Here is a 23,386-nt window from a genome sequence, read left to right as displayed (position 1 = left end):
TCAACTAGCATGTTTCTGTTCTGATGTACTAAACTTTGCAGATAAACATTAAACTGTTATATTATTAACAGTTTTATTACTATTCATACAGTTCACATAGATGTTTTTTTCTGCAACAGACATTATACATTTCTAGCTGCTACAATGACTGAAAAAACATGGCAAACTTTACATATAGCTGATGCTGTGGTAACCATTTAAATGTCAGTTATGTCTGTGTAAAAAATTACATATTTAATGCTTTGTTTATTCTCCACAAATAAACATGTAGCAAATTATAATAATAATGTAGATTAACTTGCACGCATATCTAAATCAATAATCTGTAACAAATTATAATGTTGATTAAAGTGCTCGCATATCTAGACCATTATTACTGCAGTAAATTAGCTCAAGGTTATTCTTCCCGTGCCTTTCCCGCCGTTATAATATTGCAAATTATGATTTAGATTTCAGTGCTTGCGTACCTTCTTGACCATCATATAGCGGACTAGCTTAGCGGAAGGAAGATTCATTTGGACGGGGCTTCAAATGAATCGATTCTTTAGATCCGAACAAAAGAAATCGTCCAGCGATGCTATCAAAATAAAAACCTATAAAGTTTGAGCAAGGTAGCAAGATCAAAGTTTAAGACATTAGATTCATTAATATACACAGGCACCTTTCTTTATACAAAATTAAACTTTATTGACTAATCTAACAGAAAACTAACACCTAACGCAAACACACATTCATACAAGCATAGGGAAGAGTAATGAACGTGAAGTAAGAGGTTGAGAGGATGTAATGATGGGAAAACCCCGGAGTTTGTAAAAGCAAACCAAGCAAACCATGCTTGGGGATACGGTGCATTGGTTCAACTCTCAGCAAAATTTATCCAGAAAATAACCCATATTTGGGTTACATAGAACTACCCCAAAACTACCTAAGACTGAGAAAATAACCCTCAAAAATACCTAAATGCCTTAACCCAACATTTGGGTACAAAAAAATCACCCTAGATTTTTTAGTGTCACTGAGAAAATAAATTCATTAATCGTAAAATAAACACAAAACAAATTAATCCATTTCTGAGACTCAAGACTCTCCATTTCCATGGTTTTCAGCTCTGCCCAAAATGGTTTTCATTTTGCCATGGTTTTCCCAATGCCAATCTGGTCAATCACAAATGTTGCACTCTATGATGTGTAGTTACATTGTATTTTCTTGCATAAAGGGGTTCACTCCGTGGTACAGCAAAGAGTATGTGGACGTGCGACAGCCACACTGGACTTTCATCATAGAAGATGCTAAATTGGTCTTTAGGATGGTAATATATACAAAGATACACCTCCTTCCTATGTCACTAGTGGAGTAAAACAAGAAGAGCTCATTTTTAAACATAGGGAGCAAACCAAAACAAAGTTACTGGGTTGTCCTGTTTCTGGGTTGTTGATGGCATCAAGATAAGATTTTAGCACTGAAACACAGAAAAGGCTGAAGTCTTGTGATAAAATCACTTGCTCCAGCCAAAACCTACTCCACACTTTGCTCCGTTCACTCTGTCACACTTCATATTAAGTGTCCTTAATTACTATGTATTTACAATTCAATTAATCACTGGTATAATGCACTTTTTGTGTATGCACATGTTTTACATACATTCATTATGTACATTTACTCATTCATTAATTTTCCTACACATTTTTTATCAAGGGTCACCAAATTGGAATAACCCGCCAACTATTCTGACATATGTTTTACGCAGCGAATGCTCTTCTAGCCAAAACCCAGTCCTAGGAAACACCAATACACTCTTGCATTTAAACATTTTACCCAATTCCCCTCTAGCGTGTGTCTTGAGACTGTGGGGGAGACCTGAGCACCCTGAGGAAACCCACACAAAAACACAGAGAATATGCAAACTTCACACAGAAATGCCAATTGGGCCAGCCGGAACTTGAATCAGCAACCTTCTTGCTGTGAGGCAACAGTCCTAACCACTGAGCCACCATGCCGTCCATGTTGTACATATATTTCACAAATTTTCTGCTCTAATTTCTGTATTTTTATAATTACACTTCAACCCACTAATAAACCTATGTATACCACCAAACCTGTCTCTCACCTTACCCCTGTATCCATCCTCAATTGCATTTTAAATGTTCTCCAATACAACAGGAACACAATAAGTACATTTAAATGTAAGTACCTAGTAGTTAAGGCCACTTGGCTACACCTATGCTTCCGCTGTCACTGAAGATAGCGAATTCGCCCCCTTAGCTCATGTATAATTGGTTAAACTGATTGTTCTACATGTCACCCCGTGTTACAGCACTCTCTGGTCTTTGTGTGCATATGCAAAAGAGTTAATGAGCCGCAAGGTCACAGTGCTGCCCTCTATGGGGCCATCCTTCATGTTGCCTTCGCTGTTTCTCACCTACTCCGATTGGCTGGGAGGATTCATGGCGCTTGTATAGCATTTCATCACTTTTAATGCAGCGAGAGTTAATGAACTTCTCTTTCTTCGCTCGCTCTATCACTCAGGCCATCCACAGTCACTCGTCTAATCAGCAAGCACTTCTTAATCAGCTATAAGGTCGTCTGGAGGTGGACGAGTGAGCACCCCGGTTCATAGACTGTGGTCATGTGTGTCTTTTACATCAGTGCGTGTGCGTAAAACACTTGACTCATTCCTGCAGTTCCAGGTAACGAGCTGTTATTCAGTCTGGCCCCGCCCCCTCTTTAAAGGGATAGTTCATGCAAAAATGGTCAAGATGTGCAATCATGCCAGATAAGAAGTATTAAGTGTAGTGTTTTACTTTTATCAGGATTAATACAATGGATATTACATTAAATTTATAGCAAGTTTATTAATAAATACAGGCAAAATATAACCAAACACACACACACAATACTATACTAAAATTATGTAATACATTATCTTCAAAAAGGTACCTTATGGCTGTGTGTGTGTGTGTGTGTGTGTGTGTGTGTGTGTGTGTGTGTGTGTGTGTGTGTGTGTGTGTGTGTGTGTGTGTGTGTGTGTGTGTGTTTGTTTGTTTGTGTGTGTGTGTGTGTGTGTGTGTGTGTGTGAAGTGTAACACATTTATTGTATCAGCAAAAGTGTTAAATTAATCAAAAGTAAAATTGAACACATTTGTATAATGTTACAGACTTCTCTTGCATGTCAGTATTAATCTTTTTAGTCCATACATTAAATTAATTAAATCCAGGCTCATTCAGAATATGTACACCTATATACATTTCTGGGGAGCGCCAAATACATCCCAGGAGCTACATTTTTTGCAATCCAGAAAAAGAAAAGCCCTTGTGGCAGCCTGATTTTTACCACATTTTTAGATTTTAACCACATTCTCACCCTGTTATTTACTTTTTTTTTTTTTAGCTTCTGTTTTTGTCTTAAATGCTTTCTGGAATTGTTCTTTACCGTACTCGAACCCTATCGTCACGGTTAACTCTGCTCTGCTTCTTAAATCTTCCAACGTACATATCGAGTAAAAAAAGGTTTTATATATATATATATATATATATATATATATATATATATATATATATATATATATATATATATATATATATATATATATATATATATATATATATATATAATTTATGTTCCATAAGTTTTGATATCCTGAACATTTAATGAATAATTGTGCAGCTTACACTTAACGCATTGATGCAGGCTAAACAAGTAGTGACAAAAAACACATATAATGAAACCCACTGCATCCTGAAAAACCTACCACAACTTCTTCCGTCATCATTATATTTTACAGGAAAGCTTAAATGCTTTCATATACTGTATGTGATTTCAATGACGCATGGTAATCTCTCTGTGATTGTTACAAATTTAGAATTAACAAGTAAAAAAAAAAAAAAAAAAAAAAAAAATATATATATATATATATATATATATATATATATATATATATATATATACATATACATATATATATATATATATATATATATATATATATATATATATATATATATATATATATATATATATATATATATATATATATATATATATATTAATCCACGGGTCACCTCTACTAAAAATCATTATTAAGATGAATTTTCAAATATCACAGAGGGGTATCCGTTGTATAAAACATATGCTGGATGAGTTGGTGGTTCATGCCACTTAAAAAGAAAATGAATGAATGAAATATCACAGATATTTTGAACAACAGTATTTGTCCTACATTTTTCCTTATAGCACTAAAAACAGTCAGGCTTGGAACCATTTAATGGTGCACCATCCCTTTAAGTCAATTATGACATCACTGGCTTTTGCAACAGCAACCCCATTCGTCTGTCCATCAGAAAACGATCTTGCATTCATAAATAATGAACTGCTCTGGAGGAAATAAAGGCCGATAAAATTCCAAACTAATACTTCCCAGCCGATGTGAAGCATCATTAATCAACGACAGCTCATCTATTAGTTTCATTAGGAGAATAGAAGATTAAAAGGAGTGATGTGATGAGATAGAAAACCTGCCTCCAGCCGTGACCCACCCAAAGCCTGACCCCTCATTAGGGCTCACAAACTGCCCTCTGTGCATGTTTAATGACCCACCTGGGTTTATGTTCGTACCCCGATCTTTTGCTTTTTTTCTCCCTCTGATTGGCCTCAGATGCATCGCCCGGCTGTCAATCACTTTAATGATGGCGTTTGACGGCAAGATGAATTGTCTTTTTTAATAACTGCCAAAACGCTATTCATATAAATCTGTCGATGCAGTGTGGATAAAATTGAATATAATAATCTAAATTGCGCTGATAAGGATGGTGGAAGGTTTTCACGTTTTCTTTTTCATTACTTGTGGTTCAAATATACAGCTTGTATACGTGAGCTGAGATAAGTCACGTTATTTGCATGGGTGTCTGTCAGGCTCTGGCTCATATATCAGTATAATATCATTATGCAATTTTAAAATCTCCTTCCTACTATAAGAGCAGTGGAAAGGCAGTCAGCGTGACGTGAGCTTGTTATTAGATGTCTTTAAGGCTTGTCCTGTTGTCAGACTATATATCCAGAGGTTCATTCATTTTTTATATCTATGCAAATGAAAACTCCTATATTTGAGGACCGTCCAGAATTAGCTGCTAAAATTAGCCTCTAATCGGCACCTTTATTGGAACCTATGCATTATGGATGAGACACTCAGGGGCGTCCAGATCTGACCGCATATGTTGGTCTCTTAGTGGTCATCTTTAAAGGAATAGGACACTCAAAAATGAACATTTGCTGTTAATTTACTCACTCTCTATATGGAAAATAGGTGACTTATCTTCTTCAGTGGAGCTATGAAGATCTTCAATGTATTTTTAGCTGAAACTGTGATCATTTTTAAATTATAAATTGCAAGTTAAAAGCTACCAAAGTTTTAAGAGTAAAACATGTACTCTAAAGAAAATGCTAATTTAATTCATTAGTGACATTGAAGTCTTATGAAGACAGATGGCTGGTTTGTACAAGAAACAGAATTTTATGCACAACATTGCACCTGCTATCCACAGGAAGGATGTGTTTCAGATTTATAAAGATATCGTTTTTTCTGAGTTCAGTAACTAAAATAACTTACTAAAAATGAAACCAATGTTTTTATTTGCATTTGTTTTATCAAAATTGCAGCATGTGAGCAACACTGCTAAAATTTCACAAGATGGAACTTCTGCTAAAACTTATAACAAGATAAATTTACAATAAAATGCATTTTTGGTGAGAGAACATGAAAATGAGGTTTTCAAAATTTAGTTAATGTTAATTAATAATGTTCCAACAATTGTGGAGTCAGATCTGCATTTCAGTTGTCATGTGAAAGCAGTAAGTAAATCAGCATACTATCATCTCAAAAACATTGCAAGAATTAGATGCTTTGTTTCCAGTGAGGACTTGTTCATGCTTTTATCATTAGCAGAGCGGATTACTGTAATAGACTCCTCAACGGCCTTCCCAAAAAGAAAGTCAGACAATTGCAGCTCATCCAAAATGATGCTGCCAGGATTTTGACCAAAATCAGAGCACATCACACCTGTCCTCAGGTCTTTGTACTGGCTCGCAGTTACATTCAGAATAGATTTTAAAGTATTATTACTTGTCTATAAATCACTAAATGGCCTAGAACCTCAATACATTACAGATATGTTCACTGAATGCAAACCAAACAGATCCCTCAGATTATTAGGATCAAATAAATTAGAAATTCCAAGAGTTCAGTCAAAGTACCATTCAACTATTATGCTCCCTGCTGCTGAAATCAGTTTCCAGAAGTGATCAGATGTGCTCCAACATTACGCACATTCACATCTCTTTAGCTGTGCCTTTACTGAATGAGCACTATGAGACATCTGACAGATCACATTATTATGTCTTTTTTTCTTTTTCGTTCCTTTAAAACTAGTTTTAACACATTTTAATCTGTTTTTTAATATTTTTAAATTCTTTTAATCATTTCTATTTTATACTTGCTTATGTAAAACACTGTGTATGAAATGTGCTATATAAATATACTTGGCTTGCCTTGCCAAAAAGGGAATATTATATTAACCTTATTTTAGTTAAAAAGAATGTTAAAATATTTCATGAAAATATAATTCTTATCATTATTTTAAAAAATGTGCACTGTTAAAACAATTAGCTGCTTTGCGTAAATAGTGAGTAAACCCACTGTAACTTGAATCTGTTTAGTTGACTTAACTTCATTGTTAAACTTATGCACATACAGTTGAAGTCAGAATTATTAGCCCCCCACCTCTGCCCCGAATTATTAGCCCCGCATTTCGAAACATAATAGTTTTAATAATTCATTTTTAATAACTGATTTATTTTATCTTCACCATGATGACAGTAAATAATATTTTACTAAATATTTTTCAAGACACTTCTATACAGCTTAAAGGGACATTTAAAGGCTTAACTAGATTAATTAGGTTAATTCGGGTACTTAGGCAAGTTATTGTATAACGATGGCTTGTTCTGTAGACTATCAAAAAAATAAATAAATAAATAGCTCATTGGGCTAATAATTTTGTCCCTAAAATGTTTTTTATAAAATTACAAACTTCTTATATTCTAACCGAAATAAAACAAGTAAGACTTTCTGCAGAAGACAAAATATTATCAGACATACTGTAAAAATTTACTTGCTCTGCTAAACATTTTTTGGGAAATAAATTAAATAGAAAAAAAAGTCATAAGGGGGCTAATAATTCTGACATCAACTGTACTTCATTTACTTATCAATTTTAAGGCAACAGGCTCACTCAATTTTTTTAAGTAAAGTCAATTATAATTCATTATAGGTCTCAGTTGACAATATGTAATATTGAAGCACCTCTAATATTCATTTTGTAAATATTATTCAGTTTCTTGCACACTGATTGTTTTGCTTTCAAGACTTCAATTTAACATCAGGAGCCACATTAATTTTGTTTTGCCTGCATAAGATTTTTTAACTCTCATAATTCTGGTAGCTGTCGACTTTATCAGTTCTATTCAATTCATGTTTATTTCTATAGCGCTACAATGTAGATTGTGTCAAAGCCGCTTAACATAGAAGATGTAGTAAATTAAAACTGTGTCAGCCCAGTTTTTAGAGTTTAAGTTCAGTTTAGTTCATTTCAGTGTGGTTTAATTTTCACTGCTAAAAGTCAAAACACTGAACAGCAAATTCATCAATGCGCAGCTCCACAAGTACCAAACCAAGCAAGCCAGTAGCGACTAACGAGGAACAAACTTCACCAATTGACAATATGAAAAAAAAATAACCTTAAGAGAAACCAAGCTTAAGCATGACCATTTCTCCTCTGGCCAAACTTCTTGTGAGGAGCTGCAGTCTAGGCACTGAAGGCTGGAGAACGCTGGACGTCTATTGTGGACAAGCTCTTAGTGTGAGTAGGTCATGCTCATGCTCATGCTCTCCACTCCTTCATAACCATCACAGCTTAGGATATGGCCTGGTCCAGGATTATGGATATCATCTCTTCACAGGTCTTAGATCAGTGACACTGCACAATCTCTAGAGGCCTCAGAATAACTATCCCCAGGTGGAAAAGAGAACAAAGAAAATAGATTAAAGCTGCTGTTCATAATGTATTTAGACAAGATATATTAAATATATCAGTCACCTAGGACTATGATTTGTGCTGAAAATCTTTTTCAATGTTCCGTTGATAAAAAAAAGTCATACAGAATAGCCTGTGGGTAAATAAATCACAGCAGATGTTCATTTTTAGGTGAACTATCCCTTTAAGAGGTCTCAGCTGGACTGTTTAAAACAAGAAGAGCTTGTGTACTTTGAAATTACACTTTGCTAGACTTATATTGAAAATTCTGTTTGGGAAAACAAAACAATTACCACACAAATAAAAGAATCATGCAAATACAATGTCACCAGACATATGTAGAAATCATGCAAATACCTTGTTATTTTTGTATCCCCTGTAAATGCGTTGAAATGGACAAATTTCTATATGCAGTAATGTTATTTGCAAGTGGTGAGATGTAGCTGAAGTCTAATAGTCGCTGATGAGAGTGACAGCATGTGTTATGGAAGTGTATGAAAGCTCATCTTTTCTCCAGCTGCCTCCACAAACACGCCTGCAACAATTTGTCAACAGTCAGCAAAACGCCGTTAAATCAAGCCGCAATTATCTGCTCTTAATTAGCAAGCGGAAAACGATTACAAGCGTGGATTACTCCAAACACAACACCAGACGCTCAGACAGCAGAAGGCATCACAGCCGGCCCATAATCCAGTCAAGTTGTCAACAGATCACAGGCTAATTAGCCAAATTACAGGGCCGCTGATTGGGATTTGGAAATGGAGAGGCATGTGGTGAGGTTTAGTGGCTTCGGTCAGGATGAGAGAAGTGTCAAATACAGTGTTTTATGTCTTGAATAAACATTTTGTACAAGCTTGTGTAAAAAGTGTAGTGAATTTAAAAGCCTTCTGAGAGTTTTGGGTCATAGCTCATGTTTGTTACTTAATGGTTTAAATAATAACTAATATGAGTATAGTCACTTAATATTTTATTGGTTTTACTAAGGTCATAATAAAAGTGTTGTATATTTTTAAGAATATATTAAAACGCTACGCTAAATGATAACATTAATTTGAACATTTAATTTTCCACAAAAATAATTAACATTTTATATATTTAAATATGCTTTCCATGTACAGTTGAATGCAAAATAATTAGCCTTCCTGTAATTATTTGTCAAACATTTAAGTTCTGTTTAAAGAAGAGAAGTTTTTTACAGCATTTTTAAAAACATAATAGCTTTAATAACCCATTTGCTTAACACGTTTTAATAACTTATAATAATAACGTTATAATAACTATGCACTATGCATCATTTATTAAGCATACGTAAATAGTTAATTAATGATTTGTTAAGCATCAACTCCACATTAATAGTAGTTAGTAAGCAGTTTATAAATACCGCTACAAATGCTGTATTCATGACTTAAAGTGCATGTATAATGTTCTTAACAATTGTATTGTAATTGTTGGTAACACTTTATTTTGATGGTCCATTTGTGTATTAGTAGACTGTCTCATTATCTGCTGATACTACTCATTCAACAGACATTTAACTGACTATAAGAAACTTTGCAAGTACATGTCATCTTACACTTACTCCAACCCCAACTTAAAAGTCTACTTATAATCTAATGAGAATTAGTTGGCATGGACTGTAGATGCAATGTAACTTACATTCAACAATCGGACCATCAAAATAGAGTGTGACCTAATTCTTATTTAAAAGAGGTTTACAAAGCATAAATAGTCCTCATTTTAGAAAAGGTCACAAAACTGGATGAAGTTAAGTTAATAAAGCATGTATTAACATAGAACATAACTAATACATGCATAAGTTTAAGGCATATAAATGTTAGTTTAAATAGTTTATTGATCATTTACTTACGCATTCTGAATGATCTTTAAAAAAACACCACTAATTTTTAATAACTGGTTCGTAAATAATGCAATACTTTATTTAGAATTGAAAAGTTAAACATTAACAAAGTATGAAAATACAACCATTATGCACATTATACTGTAGATGTGCTTTTAAGTCAACAGCATTGGTAGCTGTCGTTATAAACTGCTTAATAATGTCTATTAGTGTAGAGTTAATGCTTAACAAATCATGAATTCACTATTTTATAATGCTTAATACATGATTCATTGTGTGTATTTATTATGTAGGGTTGCCTAAATTAGTCATAAACTATTATGTTTTAAAAAATGCTGGAAAAGACGTTCTCCTTTAAACAAAACTTTAATATTTGAATTGTAATCACAAGACGGCTAATAATTTTGCCTTCAACTGAAATGGAAAGCATTATATTATATGGAAAGCAATAATTACTTTTGTGTAATTAAATTGTTTTTGTGTGGAAATTAAATAAAAGTGTGTAGTTATTATAAAATGTTACCCTAATTTATAATATCTTTACTTTACCATAATGACATTACATAAGATTTTACTAAATATTTTGTACAATAAGCAATTGAAAAGTTTTTATTATGTTAATGAGGTTATCTAAGTAATTTAGGTTAAATACCCAAGTCATTGACATCTACTAGTAGTGTCCTTTAGCTAACCAAAAAAACATATTTATCACTTTATTTTGATGGTTCTTTGGTTGAATTTAAGTTACATTGCATCTACATGCCGACTAATTCTCATTAGATTATCAGTAGACTGTTAGGTTGGGCTTGGGGTTAGGGTCAGTGTAAGTTGACGTACTTGCAAAGTTTCTTATAATCAGTTAAATGTCTGTTGAAGGAGTATTATCAGCAGACAGTCTATTAATAAAATGCAATAAGGCGAGGCGGTGGCGCAGTATAGTGCTGTCGCGTCACAGCAAGAAGGTCACTGGGTCGCTGGTTTGAACCTACTGTGGAGTTTGCATGTTCTCCCTGCGTTCGCGTGGGTTTCCTCCGGGTGCTCCGGTTTCTCCCACAGTCCAAAGACATGCGGTGCAGGTGATATGGGTAGGCTAAATTGTCCGTAGTGTATGAGTGTGTGTGAATGTGTGTGTGGATGTTTCCCAGAGATGGATTGCGGCTGGAAGGGCATTCGCTGCGTAAAAACTTGCTGGATAAGTTGGCGGTTCATTCCACTGTGGCGACCCCGGATTAATAAACTGACTAAGCCGACAAGAAAATGAATGAATGAAGTGTGCAATAAGGACCATCAATTCAAATCACTTTTATTGTCACACCATCAGCAGTACGTGTGCTATGATGAGTGAAAAGCTTAGGTGCTGGCTCCAGACAGTACAAAATACAGATAGTGCAAATACAATGACAGTGCAAAATACAGACAATGCAAATACAACGACATTGCAAAATACAGACAGTGCAAATACAACAACAATGTAACAAAATAAAGTGGTACCAAAAAATTGTTTGAATTGTTTAAAAAAGTTATCGATCTTAAATATTATTTAAAATCTTTTAATTGTTATTGTTAAAATGCAGTTCTGGTTTTCTCAAGGGACTTATAAAAAGATGCTCAGCCCAGCTATCAAAAATAAACATTTCCTTTATGTGTAGTTTTTCTTTGGAAGCAAAAAGTTAATTCAGAAATTGAATTTCATATATAATTGTACTTAGGCTCAGTGGTTAGCACTGTTGCCTCACAGCAAGAAAGTCGCTGGTTTAAATCGCAGTTGGCATTTCTGTGTGGAATTGCATGTTCTCTCCGTGTTCGTGTGATTGTCCTCCAGTTTTCCCCACAGTCTGCTCCAGTTTTCCCCACAGTCCAAAAACATGCGGTACAGGTGTATTGAATAAACTGAATTGGCTGTAATGTATGTATGTGAATGTGAGAGTGTATGGGAGTTTCCCAGTACTGGGTTGCATCTGGAAAGGCATTCGCTGTGTAAAACATGTGCTGAATTAGTTGGTGGTTCATTTCTACTGTGGCAACCTGTGCTAAATAAAGGGACTAAGACAAAGAAAAATAAATGAATTAAACAATTGTACTTTACTTTTGTAAATATTACTGTAAAGATTACTTTTGTGCAATTACTCAAATAAGATCCCTCATGTGTTTTTCTGCTTCTTGTTATTTTTTACTCCCGTGAGGTATTTCACTTGACTTTTTAGAAAGGGTTTCAATTAGAAAACTATTTGACAAGATAGACCAGAGGGATCTTTCAGGCTCAACCTTGTTTATTAAAGCCTGGCACGCAATGCCAAGAAGACGATGACTAACTTGGCTCTGAAAGTGCTTCGCTGTCCTAAAAAACAGCTCAGACGAACAGCTGTAATATATCAGAATTAATGCAAACTCCTTCCAGAATGCCAAAGACAGAAAGCAGAGAAGGTGCAATTAGTACTTTATTAGATTAAACTTCATAGTTAAAAATATGTTAGGCAGAAACGTTGAAGATATTAAATATTTGGCTGGTGAAAGCTTGAAGCATATAATTCTGGTTCTATAAATTTTGGGCTGAAAATCAAGCGCATTTTTTATTCTTTCCATTTTTTTTTTGTTGTATTTATTTCCTTTTTTTTTTCTTCAGACATGCAATTGGTGTGCTTGAAAATAGGTCTCATTACTGTGGGACATGGCAAGGCCTGTGTTATTGCAATCTTTATTAAGAAAAGCTCTAGCTGATCTTATTTTTTTCCATGGCCATGCTAACCACGCTCTTTAATATCAATTGATTAGATGCAGTCTGATGAAAATTACCAACATTTGTTGAAGAGGCCTGTTATGACAAGCAGAATCGTACTCTTTTAAAAAAATCTTCATAATTGGCATGTTGCATCTTGGCTTTCTTCTCGTCCTCCTCTTCGTTCTTTATCACTAATGGGATTTAAAGTTTGTGTGGGGGATATGGAATTCATTAGAGATGAATATGCAACTCAAGCATGATGGTCCTCTTCCTGTTCATTGCTCTTTACTAAGATAAGATGAAAGACTTGGGTTACTCAGTACAAGGAAATTAAGATTAGAAGTACTTTAATAGGCGATGTAGGCCAAGCTTTACGATGGCGTTCATAAAACACAAAAGTATTTAAAAAGTTGCATGCTAATGCGGCCCTCCACTGTACGAGATCATCTGGGCATAAAATGGGCTGTTTGGGAGTCTGAAAGAGAAGGTTATGTTATGCTCAGTGCGCTGTAGACGATTAATTAGATGGCCAACTCCTTTAAGAAGATTCAGAGACAACAAGAAGAGATGTCATGTTTAAAGAATTTTAATGGATAGAGCATTCGTGGAGATTCTCAAGGCCCAGTGTTTTTCAGTGTTATTAGGCCTCTTATGAAATCTCCGCGTTCATGTTTATTAGCAGTGGTGGCTTAGCTTGACTTATTATTGCTCATATGTAAAGTTAGGGATTTAAACAAACGTCATAGGGCGCTAGTCTTCATAAATTGCTGTCTATTTTGATCTCCTTTGCTAGGATTTCTTAACTTGTGTGATTTAATTTCAATTGAAACAAAAATATCAGTGTAAACTGAGATGACTTTTTAAAAAAAAATACATTAATTTAAGTGAGTCTTGTTGGATTTTGATAAAATAAACTTTGTCTTCTTTTCCTAAACAGGGTCTTGATATGTTTTTTCAAAAACTTTACAGGGATAGTTCACCCAAAAATGGCAATTCACTCATTACAGCGTTAACAATTTCCTGTAAAATCTACAGTATCTTACTGGCAGGAGTTTGTCAGCACAATTTATTTGGCTGTATATTTATTTTCACTATTGTAACTTTACTGTAAAATACAGTGCTTAGCATATATAAGGACACCCCTCACAAATCTCTCATTTATATTAATATTTTCTATATTAGCATATCTAACAAAATAATTAATGATAACAGTCCAAAAAATAGTGACATAGTTTGCATGTTAGGGAAAAATAATAAATAAAAAGGTAAATAAGAGGAGAATATATGAAATTTAGTTGACATTTTGTAGTTTATAATTATTTTTGCTATATTTTTCATACATTTAAGTGTATTATCTTTCTTTTTTTAAAGATGTTCGATGACTAAAATATTATTTAAATAAATATATGTTTAATAAATCTGTTTTATTCAAATTCACCAAGATATATTAACTATATTCAATGCGAAATTGAAATAAATATACATTTTCAAAATAGGATGCACTCATTTATACTGAGCACAGTATACAGTAATTTTCACAATGCAGTAAGATACTGTAACCAAGCAGCTGGTTGACAATGGAGTGAGAATCCACTTGCAGTTTTATTTATTAAGAATCATCTTCAGGTGGGCAATGGTTAACAGGTACAAATGCTAACATAAAGGTAATCCAAAATCATAGTCAAGTCACGGGCAAATAGTCAATACAGACGGCAAACAACAAAAAACAAAGTAACTAGGCTAGGGTCAAGAAATACGGATGGACTAAACATAGAGAATGCTTTGTATTGTTACAGGTCAAGCACAACAACAAAACTCAGCCAGGTGTGTGGAAATGTGAGCAGTGTATATAATCTGTCTTTGATCAGCTTTCAGCTGTTTGTGTAATCATCGGAAATCCGGATACAGGAGTGAGGTGCATGACAGGATATATAGTTCATAAACTAACAGAATTGTAGTCCGGGTGCATGTTTACTGTATCGACATACAGTAACATACTGCACAACTGTTCTACAGTAAAATGCAGTTCATATTACAGGTCAATACTGTACAATTTGCAAAAACAGTGTATTAACTCACTCTTAAGTTGTTCCAAACCTTTACGAGTGTCTTTTTTTCCGTTGAATGCAAAAGAAAATGTTTTTAAACATTTTTAGAAACGTGTAACCCTTGATTTACATAGTATAAGAAATAAAACCTATGAAAGTCAGTGATGATGTTTTTAACATTTAAATATATAGCTGTATATCAGCACTGGTGGGAGGAACTACTTTCTTCTGCCATTCTTTCACATTTGCAGTTGATATCAGAACAGCAAAAACTGTAACAACTTCACCAACATCACTTTATGCTAGAGAATCATTAAAATACTAGCTCTAATGTCTAAAGTGATGACAAAGCAGGTGATTTTGCTGACATTTTAAGAAGCTGAACAGCATGCAATGTCATCTGTCTATAAACATTTTCCAGTATTTCTCTGTTGCAATCAGAATATCACAATAATTTACCCCACAAAAGTCAAAGCAGCATAATAACTACCAGATTTTTGTTGTGTTTGCGATAAGAAAAAAACACTAAACATATGCGGGCGTTTCTTGTTTTTTTCTGTTTACTGAACTAGTCTGCAGTAACGAAAACAGGAGACTCATTAGAAACAAACTGTCTTGTGAATGAACAACATCAACCTTTATTGCTCTGTTCCATGACATCCAAATGGCCGCTTACACGCTGTCTCTCCGAAATTATAAATATAAAAAAAAACACTTTCTTTACAAATAAACTGCATAGTTGCAATCTAAACAACTACATTCTTGCCTTAAAAAAAGCCCCAAAAGTACATTATGTTGTCCAACAGCAGTGATATTTGTCAAACTGTAGAGTGTCCTCTGCTTGTCGAAGTACGTGGGCGGAGTAATACACAAGAGTGAAGGGTGAAGAGGCTGGACGAGTGCTGTTATTTGCATAATATTTGATATTACATGGCTATCAGATTCAACAACCAGATAAAACGGTTGTATAAATATATATTGCATATAATCTTCTTTTGTAATCAACAGAATAAAAATATTTGTTTGTGACTCGTGAATTTTGAATAAAGTACAGAATTTTCAGTTCAGCTATTCCTTTTTAGTTAATATTTCTATTTCAGCAATGCATCTTTCTGACAGTCTTGTTGCTTTCATTTTTCTCTCATGTACAGCAGTCAGCACGATAATCTAGTTGCCTGTAACTTCAGTCAAATTGAAGATGTTCCATCAAAGCTGGAATCCAATATGGAGGCCATTCCAGTTCGCCGACAGGTATGTTGCAAAAGCCTCGGAGCTCTTTATGGTGATGATGTGATGTGTAGGTTGCTCTAGAGCACATGTAACTAAATCCATTTCCCTTGCGAATGCTTGATAGCACAGCTGAGCACTTTAGCAATGCCATTTCACCCTTAATGCCAAACTGCAGTTCAAAAACCTTTAAAGGCGCCAGATGAAACTCCTTTTCCACAAAGAAACTCTCTCGCTCTTCCTGACAAAGCCCACATGACCCAGCGTGAGAGCTGTTCCTGTCTTAACTAGCAGGTTGAAGCCACTCGGCCTGCCGTGAGTCCAGCCATCAGTGCTGTAAGCTCTGATGCTCGGCCTGCCATCTGATTTCCAATCCATGAAAGACATCCACTTGAAGAAAAGGGAAAAAAAACATTTAAAAGCTGTTTCACTTCCTTAGATAAATAGCAAAGGCCTGGAAAAAAGAAGGCATCTTATCAGGAGTAAGTAAAAGTGTGACATTTAGCATTTAGGTTTCTTTTTTGATAGAGATAAAATGTTTATGTTCACAATGCCATGCTGATTTTTATTTTTTTTTCAAAAGATGAGGGGAAAAAGTAGTCGGATCTCTTGTTAGCAATCCTCCTATAAAATTTTAAATCATAATTAGACTACGCCTTATTAAAACATGATGAGTAAGAATAGTGGTAAAAGTACTGATAAATGTATTTATTTGTATTTATATTCAAATTTAGTATTTATTTATTTTACATAAAATGTAGATTTGTTAATTATTTTAAACAACTTTTATTAGCATTTAGGACCAAAAAAGAATGAAAATGTATTATTGATTAAAGTATAATATAATATAATATAATATAATATAATATAATATAATATAATATAATATAATATAATATAATATAAAGTAATTTTTTTTAATTTAATTAAATTGTATACAATTCTATGTAATTTAATTTAATTTTATTTTATTTTATTTTATATATTTCCCAGTGGTGGGTTGCAGCTGGAAGGGCATCCGCTGTGTTGTATTTTTAATTTTTATTTTTAAATAATGTATAAATAAATACATAATATTAATAGTTTCTGAAATTTGGTTTTTAAAAAACAGTAAAATGGACTAAGCAAAATAAGTGACTTTTAATATTAGTGCACTCTACAAAATCCTGGTTGTCATAACGAGGGTCAGACAGAATCTGTGGACAATTTTTGCTATTTCTGCAGAGAATTTTATAAAATATCTTTGGATTTATGTGGAATGATTTTGTAATATAGTGATATAATGTAATGTAGAGTGATATAACTAAAAACTTAATATATGAAAAAAAATTAACTTTTAGTGAATGTTTACAGTGCAAATCCAGCTAGATCCACTTATTTGGTAAACAAAGCAAGTCTCTCATAAATATATCTACTGAATAAAGAAAATATTACCTTACAAACTGTATTGTAAATAAATCATATGGGCATTTTAATATTACTATTATTATATTAAAATATTATTGCTGAAATTAATTTAAAAAAATGAGTAAATAAATACTAAATAAATAATTTCTGCGCCCACAGATTGTGTGTTGGCCTAGTCATAACCATCATAGGGTCAAATATGGACAGGCTCAACTACTGGGTTAAAAATTGTCATTTAAATTTAATTGCAATTACCCCAATTGAAAATTAACCCAACATTGGGTTTTGTCCTTATTTGACTCCATTAGTGGTATGACAGGTATTTTTTAGTGTAATAATGATATCATATAAAACTAACAAAACGTTGGGTTTGTCTATATTTGACCCAATTTTAGACTATGCCAGCATTTTTTGCTAAATAGGCTCACTCTGAAAACGTAGCATGGAAATCACAAATTAAGTAGCCAGATGTAGGTATGGCTGCATTTGCTCTTTAAAAAATGCTATGGGCCGGTAAGACACTGTTTCTTTTTGCGCTTTCAGCTGACCGTTACCTCCATATGGGCGGCTTTCCTGCTATTACCAGTTAGTTCGCCATGTACTTTGGCAGACTTTAGACGCAGAGAGGAGCTGACCATGACGACGGATTTTGAGTCCAGCGGAAAACAGTTCCAGAAAGCAGGTAAAACAAAAATCAGAAGCCAATAAAAAAATACTCAAGTAAATAACAGCGTGAGAGTGTGATAAAATCTGAAAATGTATAAAAGAAATCATGCTGCCGTAAGGATTTTTCTTTTTCTGGATGGCTTTTTAAAACTGTAGGTTGGGTTTAGTGAAGGGTGGGTCAATTGTTGCTTTTGAAAACACTATTGGTTGGGTTTAAGGAAGGAGGAGGGTGGGTCAGATGATTGGTCAGTCAGTCAGTCAGTTAGTAATTTATGCAAGAATGGCAGGCGCAAATGGCACTCGAGAGAGAAATTTGGGATCTGAAAAAGCATACACAGCGGCCTCTGGTGGATGTGCGAAAACAAAAACTGCAAGAAAACGTACCTCCTGCGATGTATTTGGCACTCTACAGATATTTATATAACGGTTTATATAATGGTATGTTTTCAGAATGAGCCTGGGTTAATTTTAACTTAAAAAATAATTACTTTAAAACAAATAACATCCATTTGTTTTTTATTAAACAAAATGATCTCATTTTAATTGAGTCGACTTTTAACAGCAGAGTGTGACGAGAATGAGGCCAATCTCCAAGTGAGTTTTGTTCTGTTACTGCAACCCTTCTTATTGCGAGTTGTTGTGTAAAGCCTCACCTGAATCTTCCCTTCCCCCTGAGAGCTTGAAAACGTCCTCGGTTATTGTCTGATGTACTGTCTCCGCATCAGTTGATGTGTCTAATGAGGTTTGCGAGGCGCTCAGGTAAATCTGGCACTGCAGGACCAGCGAGTCCAGTGTCAGTGACTGATAACTGTGGACAGATCTCAAGCGAACAGGAGGTAATTACAGCAGCCAAAAAAGAAGAAGGAAAGAAAGAAAAAAGATAGAGACAGAAAGGAAAAGTGGAAGTGGGAGTCTTGTGAAATATTCTCATTACAGGTCATCGCGGTAATTACCTGACACCTACAGATGGAGTTGCCTCTTAATCAAAAGAATGAATCATTACCGATATTGATTCAAACTAAGATGTTTGAAGTAATGACCGCACTAAGTCCGGCCAAAAATGGAGGAGGGAGAAAAAAAAATCACCGTAATTTCCAGCAACTTCCCCCTTAGCCGTCGTTCCTGCTCTAAATAATAATGGAATGTCTTACTTCATTCCAGCGTAATGGCAGGAAAATGAGCATGGCAGCTGCGACTAAATTGCCCCTGTCTAATCTGCATAGATTGCAGAGCAAGAATAAAGTCAGACAGGATTTGATTTCTAATTTCTGCACTCTCTATTCATAACAGCCCATAATTCACGTCCTTTTATGAATGAAATGAGCTAGATTGAATGCAGTTACGGCCTAAAATATCGTACTGTTGACTGACTGTGATCCATCAGCGTTGTTTTTTTTTTTCTCCATGTTTATACTTCAGCTATTAGGCTTGGAATTAAATTAGTATCCGCTAAGACAGCACTGGAAGCTTTCACTGCACCAAAGTTCATACAAATCTATATCTTGTTAACTCGCAACTTTTAATTGAACACAGCCTGTCAAAGATCCACACGTAATTGGATGTCACCTGAATTTTTTATTTTTTTTTGTCTCTCTCTCTGACCTAATGAAGATTAGTCTGTTTCTTTGTGAGTGGCTGGTGTCATATAGATGTGAGACGTTCCCTGTGGTACACCAAGGCCAGACTGTCTTCTCTCGTTGCTTATTTCCACCTTGATGTGGAAAATGACACTTAACGAGGTTAGTTAGTCAGGGGAGAGACCTGTGCTTCTTTATGGACGTGGGTTAATATTGGAGAATGTCATTAGCTGTTGTATAATTACGCCAAGCTGGGAAACATTCACTTGAACTCTTGAATGCTAAGTTAATTAGAAATTCCTTAAGATGGGTCATTGAGTCAATTAATTAACATTGCTTGTGGGAGAAACCGTTAAACGAATAGTTCAATAAGTCACTGTTTATTCACTATGCTGTATAACCTTTTCAGAGCATATAAGCAGAAAGAACATTGTAAAAAAACAAAAAAGGAACTTTAATTTATATTTCCAGACAATACAGTCTTTAGTTTCAATCTACTAAAAATTGCTAAATAAATTAATAAAATAGGCTGTTCATTCCACTGTAGTGATCGCTGATAAATAAAGGGACTAAGCCGAAGGAAAATGAATAAACGAAGCATTAATAAAATGAAAAATAATAATAATAATAATTGTAGGATAGTGGCACGGTGGCTCAGTGGTAAGCACTTTCCCCTCACAGCAAGAAGCTTGCTGGTTTAAATTCCGACTGGGCAAGTTGGCATTTCTGTGTGGAGATTGCATGTTCTCCCCGTGTTGATGTGGGTTTTCTCCGGGTGCTCCGGTTAACTAAACTAAACTGGCTGTAGTGTAAGTGAATGTGATACAGTGAGTAGTTGGTTGTTTATTACGCTGTGATGACCTCTGAAATATAAAGACTAAGCCGAAGGAAAATTAATGAATATTTATTGGACCGTTATCACAGTTCCAGAATGCAATTTGAAAGCATCAACAAATTATTTATTTGAAAATGTAAAAATTGAAAATTGTCAGTTTCTTTGGATTTATTTTTTGATGTTTGATGTGATTTTTTCAGTATATTTTTACATTTTATTTGCTTGTTTATTTTTATTCAATCAATTATTTAATTGATTTATTCATTTTTGTCAGAAAAAAAATTGTTCAAATAATTGGAGATTATTCCAATAAGTCTTCTATAAAATTAAAAGCAACATAGGCTCTATAATGTATAAAACGTAGCCCTATATACATTTCTGGAGATCACGAATTATGTAGCCAGAAGTAAGTATGGCTGCGTTTTGTCTTTAAAACTAGCGCTACGTTTTAAACGGGGCGGTATGATGTTTTCTTGCTTACCAGCTGATTGCTTACCTCTATATGGACAGCTTGCGAGAGAAATTTGAGATCTGAAAAAAGCTACACAGCGGCCTCTGTTGGATCTACGACAATAAAAAAATATGTAGCTACTGGGATTTATTTGAGACTCTCCAGAAATGTATATAGAGATACGTTTCCAGAATGAGCCTGGGTTGGTTAAAACATTAATATTGTATTTTCTAAAAAAGAAGAAATTTTAACATACCTAAGTAAATTATGCTAAGTGCTCTGAATGACATTTTTATTTTAAATTAGGAAAAATGGCATCAGCAGTTTAAAGAATTAAATACAGCATTTTAGAGCATTTCTTTTGTGAACTTTCATACCAAATGACTTAATTTATTTACTTTTCTCCTAAACATTGATTTGACAATTGCATAAGATGTGAAATGCTCATTCATGTTTATTTATTAGTAAATAGTAGAACAAAGGAAGGATTTATAGCATGTATTCATGCCGTGCTGCTATAGTGATCTATCAAACCACATCAGAGAGCATCTAAACAGCATTTAATGTTTGCCTTTTCACATCAGTGTTGAGTCTAATGAGTTACTAGTTAGTCTAACTAGTGGCTGTTGGCGATATATAAAATAAAACCTTTCAAATTTAGTTGAACACATGGCTTTTTTTATCAACCCTGTATTTGTTCATTACACAGGCATAGTGAAACCAAAAGACCTGTTTTGGCCCTGTACATGTACTATTACTCCCCTATTAATCAGTTCTGTGATATTTAAAAAGTATGTACTGATTAAAGCTGGTCTAGAATGAGACTGAGAAGAATTACGCAGATGAGACCTGCGTATGATTATACTTCACAAACACTTTATTGATTACCGTTAGGTAGGCTTGTAATCACAGCATCCACTGGCCATTTGATTAGACAGATAACCTCTGGAGTGCAAATGAAGTTTGTGATTAGAGGCCTTAATTTGATCGCGGTTTGAGAATAATGCACCTGCAGTATCAACAGATTATTGTCTCGGATCTTTGATGAGAAGAGGAGAGCATATCCTTTTCTCTGTTTCAGCACGCCTGCTTTCCATCTAGTATAAGCATGTCTGAAGAATCATTTAGAAAAATGGTAAAAAAGTGAAAGAGACTGGTTTAAGACTAATATAGTGTTAGATTTTTCTTTTTGTTCTGTGTGTTTTAAGGGGACTGTAAAGTAGTTTGGAACTTCCGAATGATGCTTAGGACTCTTTTTTTAATGAAGGATGCAAAGTCTAAATCGCAAGGCGCAAAAGAGTGTGTCCAAATCCACTTTTGCTATTTTAAGGAGAAAAAAATATGCTCTGCACCCGGTGCATTGTCTAACAGGGTTGTGTTAATTCTTATATTGTGTAATGGGTGTGTTTTGAACTTAATGTCCATTAAACCAATCAGAGTCTCATCTCCCATTCTCTTTAAGAGTCAGTTGTGTTACACCATGGCACCTTTGCTATTTACATGATGGACTTAGTAAGTGGAAATACTGCTCCACTAGTGAGAAAACAGTTAAACAGACCAGCTGCAGCACGAGGATAAAGAACGAGCCTCCTCCATTTGGCCTCTTTGCTTTCTTTTTCTCCTTACTTTTACTCTTTGCTCATTTACTTTCCTGGATTTGCCTACATATTTAATTTTGTCTCCATGGATGGATCGTCCCTGAGTGTGGACAAAAAGCTGAGTTGTATCTAAACACACATCCTGTTCTTGTACCCCATATGCTGATGCATACGTCTTCAAAACCTGACAAGTGGACAAATCTAAACTTTAATCTAAACAAGTATAAATATTCATATAAAAATACTGCTAATAATAACAACAGTATACAAATGCTAATTGTCATTAATGAAATAAAAAAGGCATGGAGGTATGAAGAAGGCGTGAAGGCAGTAGTTTTTTTTATATTTTTTTCATATGTAAAGATATTTGTGTATTGCTGGACATCTTGTGTGTATCAAGCAATGTGTAAGCGTTTGAACCCACACAGGTGCATAACTAATGCACTCTGCGCTGGACTTTAGACCTGATTTCAGCTGGTCAATGGCACAGTCTATTTCAGTTCTCCAAAATTGCAACGTGCCAATAATGCGCCTTAACACCTTAAGGGGCACAAATGAATTTGCTATATTAAACAACACGTAGCAAAACGTGAAAATTAGGGTCTGAAAATAGCAACAAATCGCACCAAACAAATCTTGCATCTTATTGCACTTAGTGTATGACAGGGGCCTTAATGTGTTCATTTAATGAATTCATTGTGGTTGTATTTTATTTATTAATTCCAGGTTCCAGATTCATCATGCTCTAACTGAAATTTAATCTAATATTTTCTTTAGTTTTGTTAAAATATAAATTTCTGTATGTTTTAATATGTGTGTATTTTATTTTTTATTTGTTAAAGTACTCATATTGTGCAAAAATGTTCACCTTAAATATGTGTAAACTACTGAAAAATCAAGCCACTGGGTTAAAAA

At 34.3% G+C, this 23,386-nt stretch overlaps 1 protein-coding gene across 1 annotated transcript in view; it reads left to right on the top strand.

Moving 5' to 3' along the window:
- The window catches only part of LOC147838050 (uncharacterized), a 116,310-nt gene that overhangs the window by 41,132 nt on the left and 51,792 nt on the right, over window positions 1-23,386 (top strand). Inside the window, exons 5-6 of the mRNA XM_087309545.1 lie at window positions 15,862-15,961; window positions 17,888-18,026. Coding sequence (XP_087165671.1) covers window positions 15,935-15,961; window positions 17,888-18,026 — 166 coding nt within the window. The 5' untranslated portion in view covers window positions 15,862-15,934. The remainder of the gene's footprint in view (window positions 1-15,861; window positions 15,962-17,887; window positions 18,027-23,386) is intronic.

Source organism: Danio rerio, chromosome 24 (genome assembly GCF_052040795.2).
Source record: "Danio rerio strain M-AB ecotype USA chromosome 24, GRCz13ab, whole genome shotgun sequence".
Classification (NCBI taxonomy): domain Eukaryota; kingdom Metazoa; phylum Chordata; class Actinopteri; order Cypriniformes; family Danionidae; genus Danio; species Danio rerio.
This window is presented reverse-complemented; position numbering and strand designations above follow the sequence as displayed.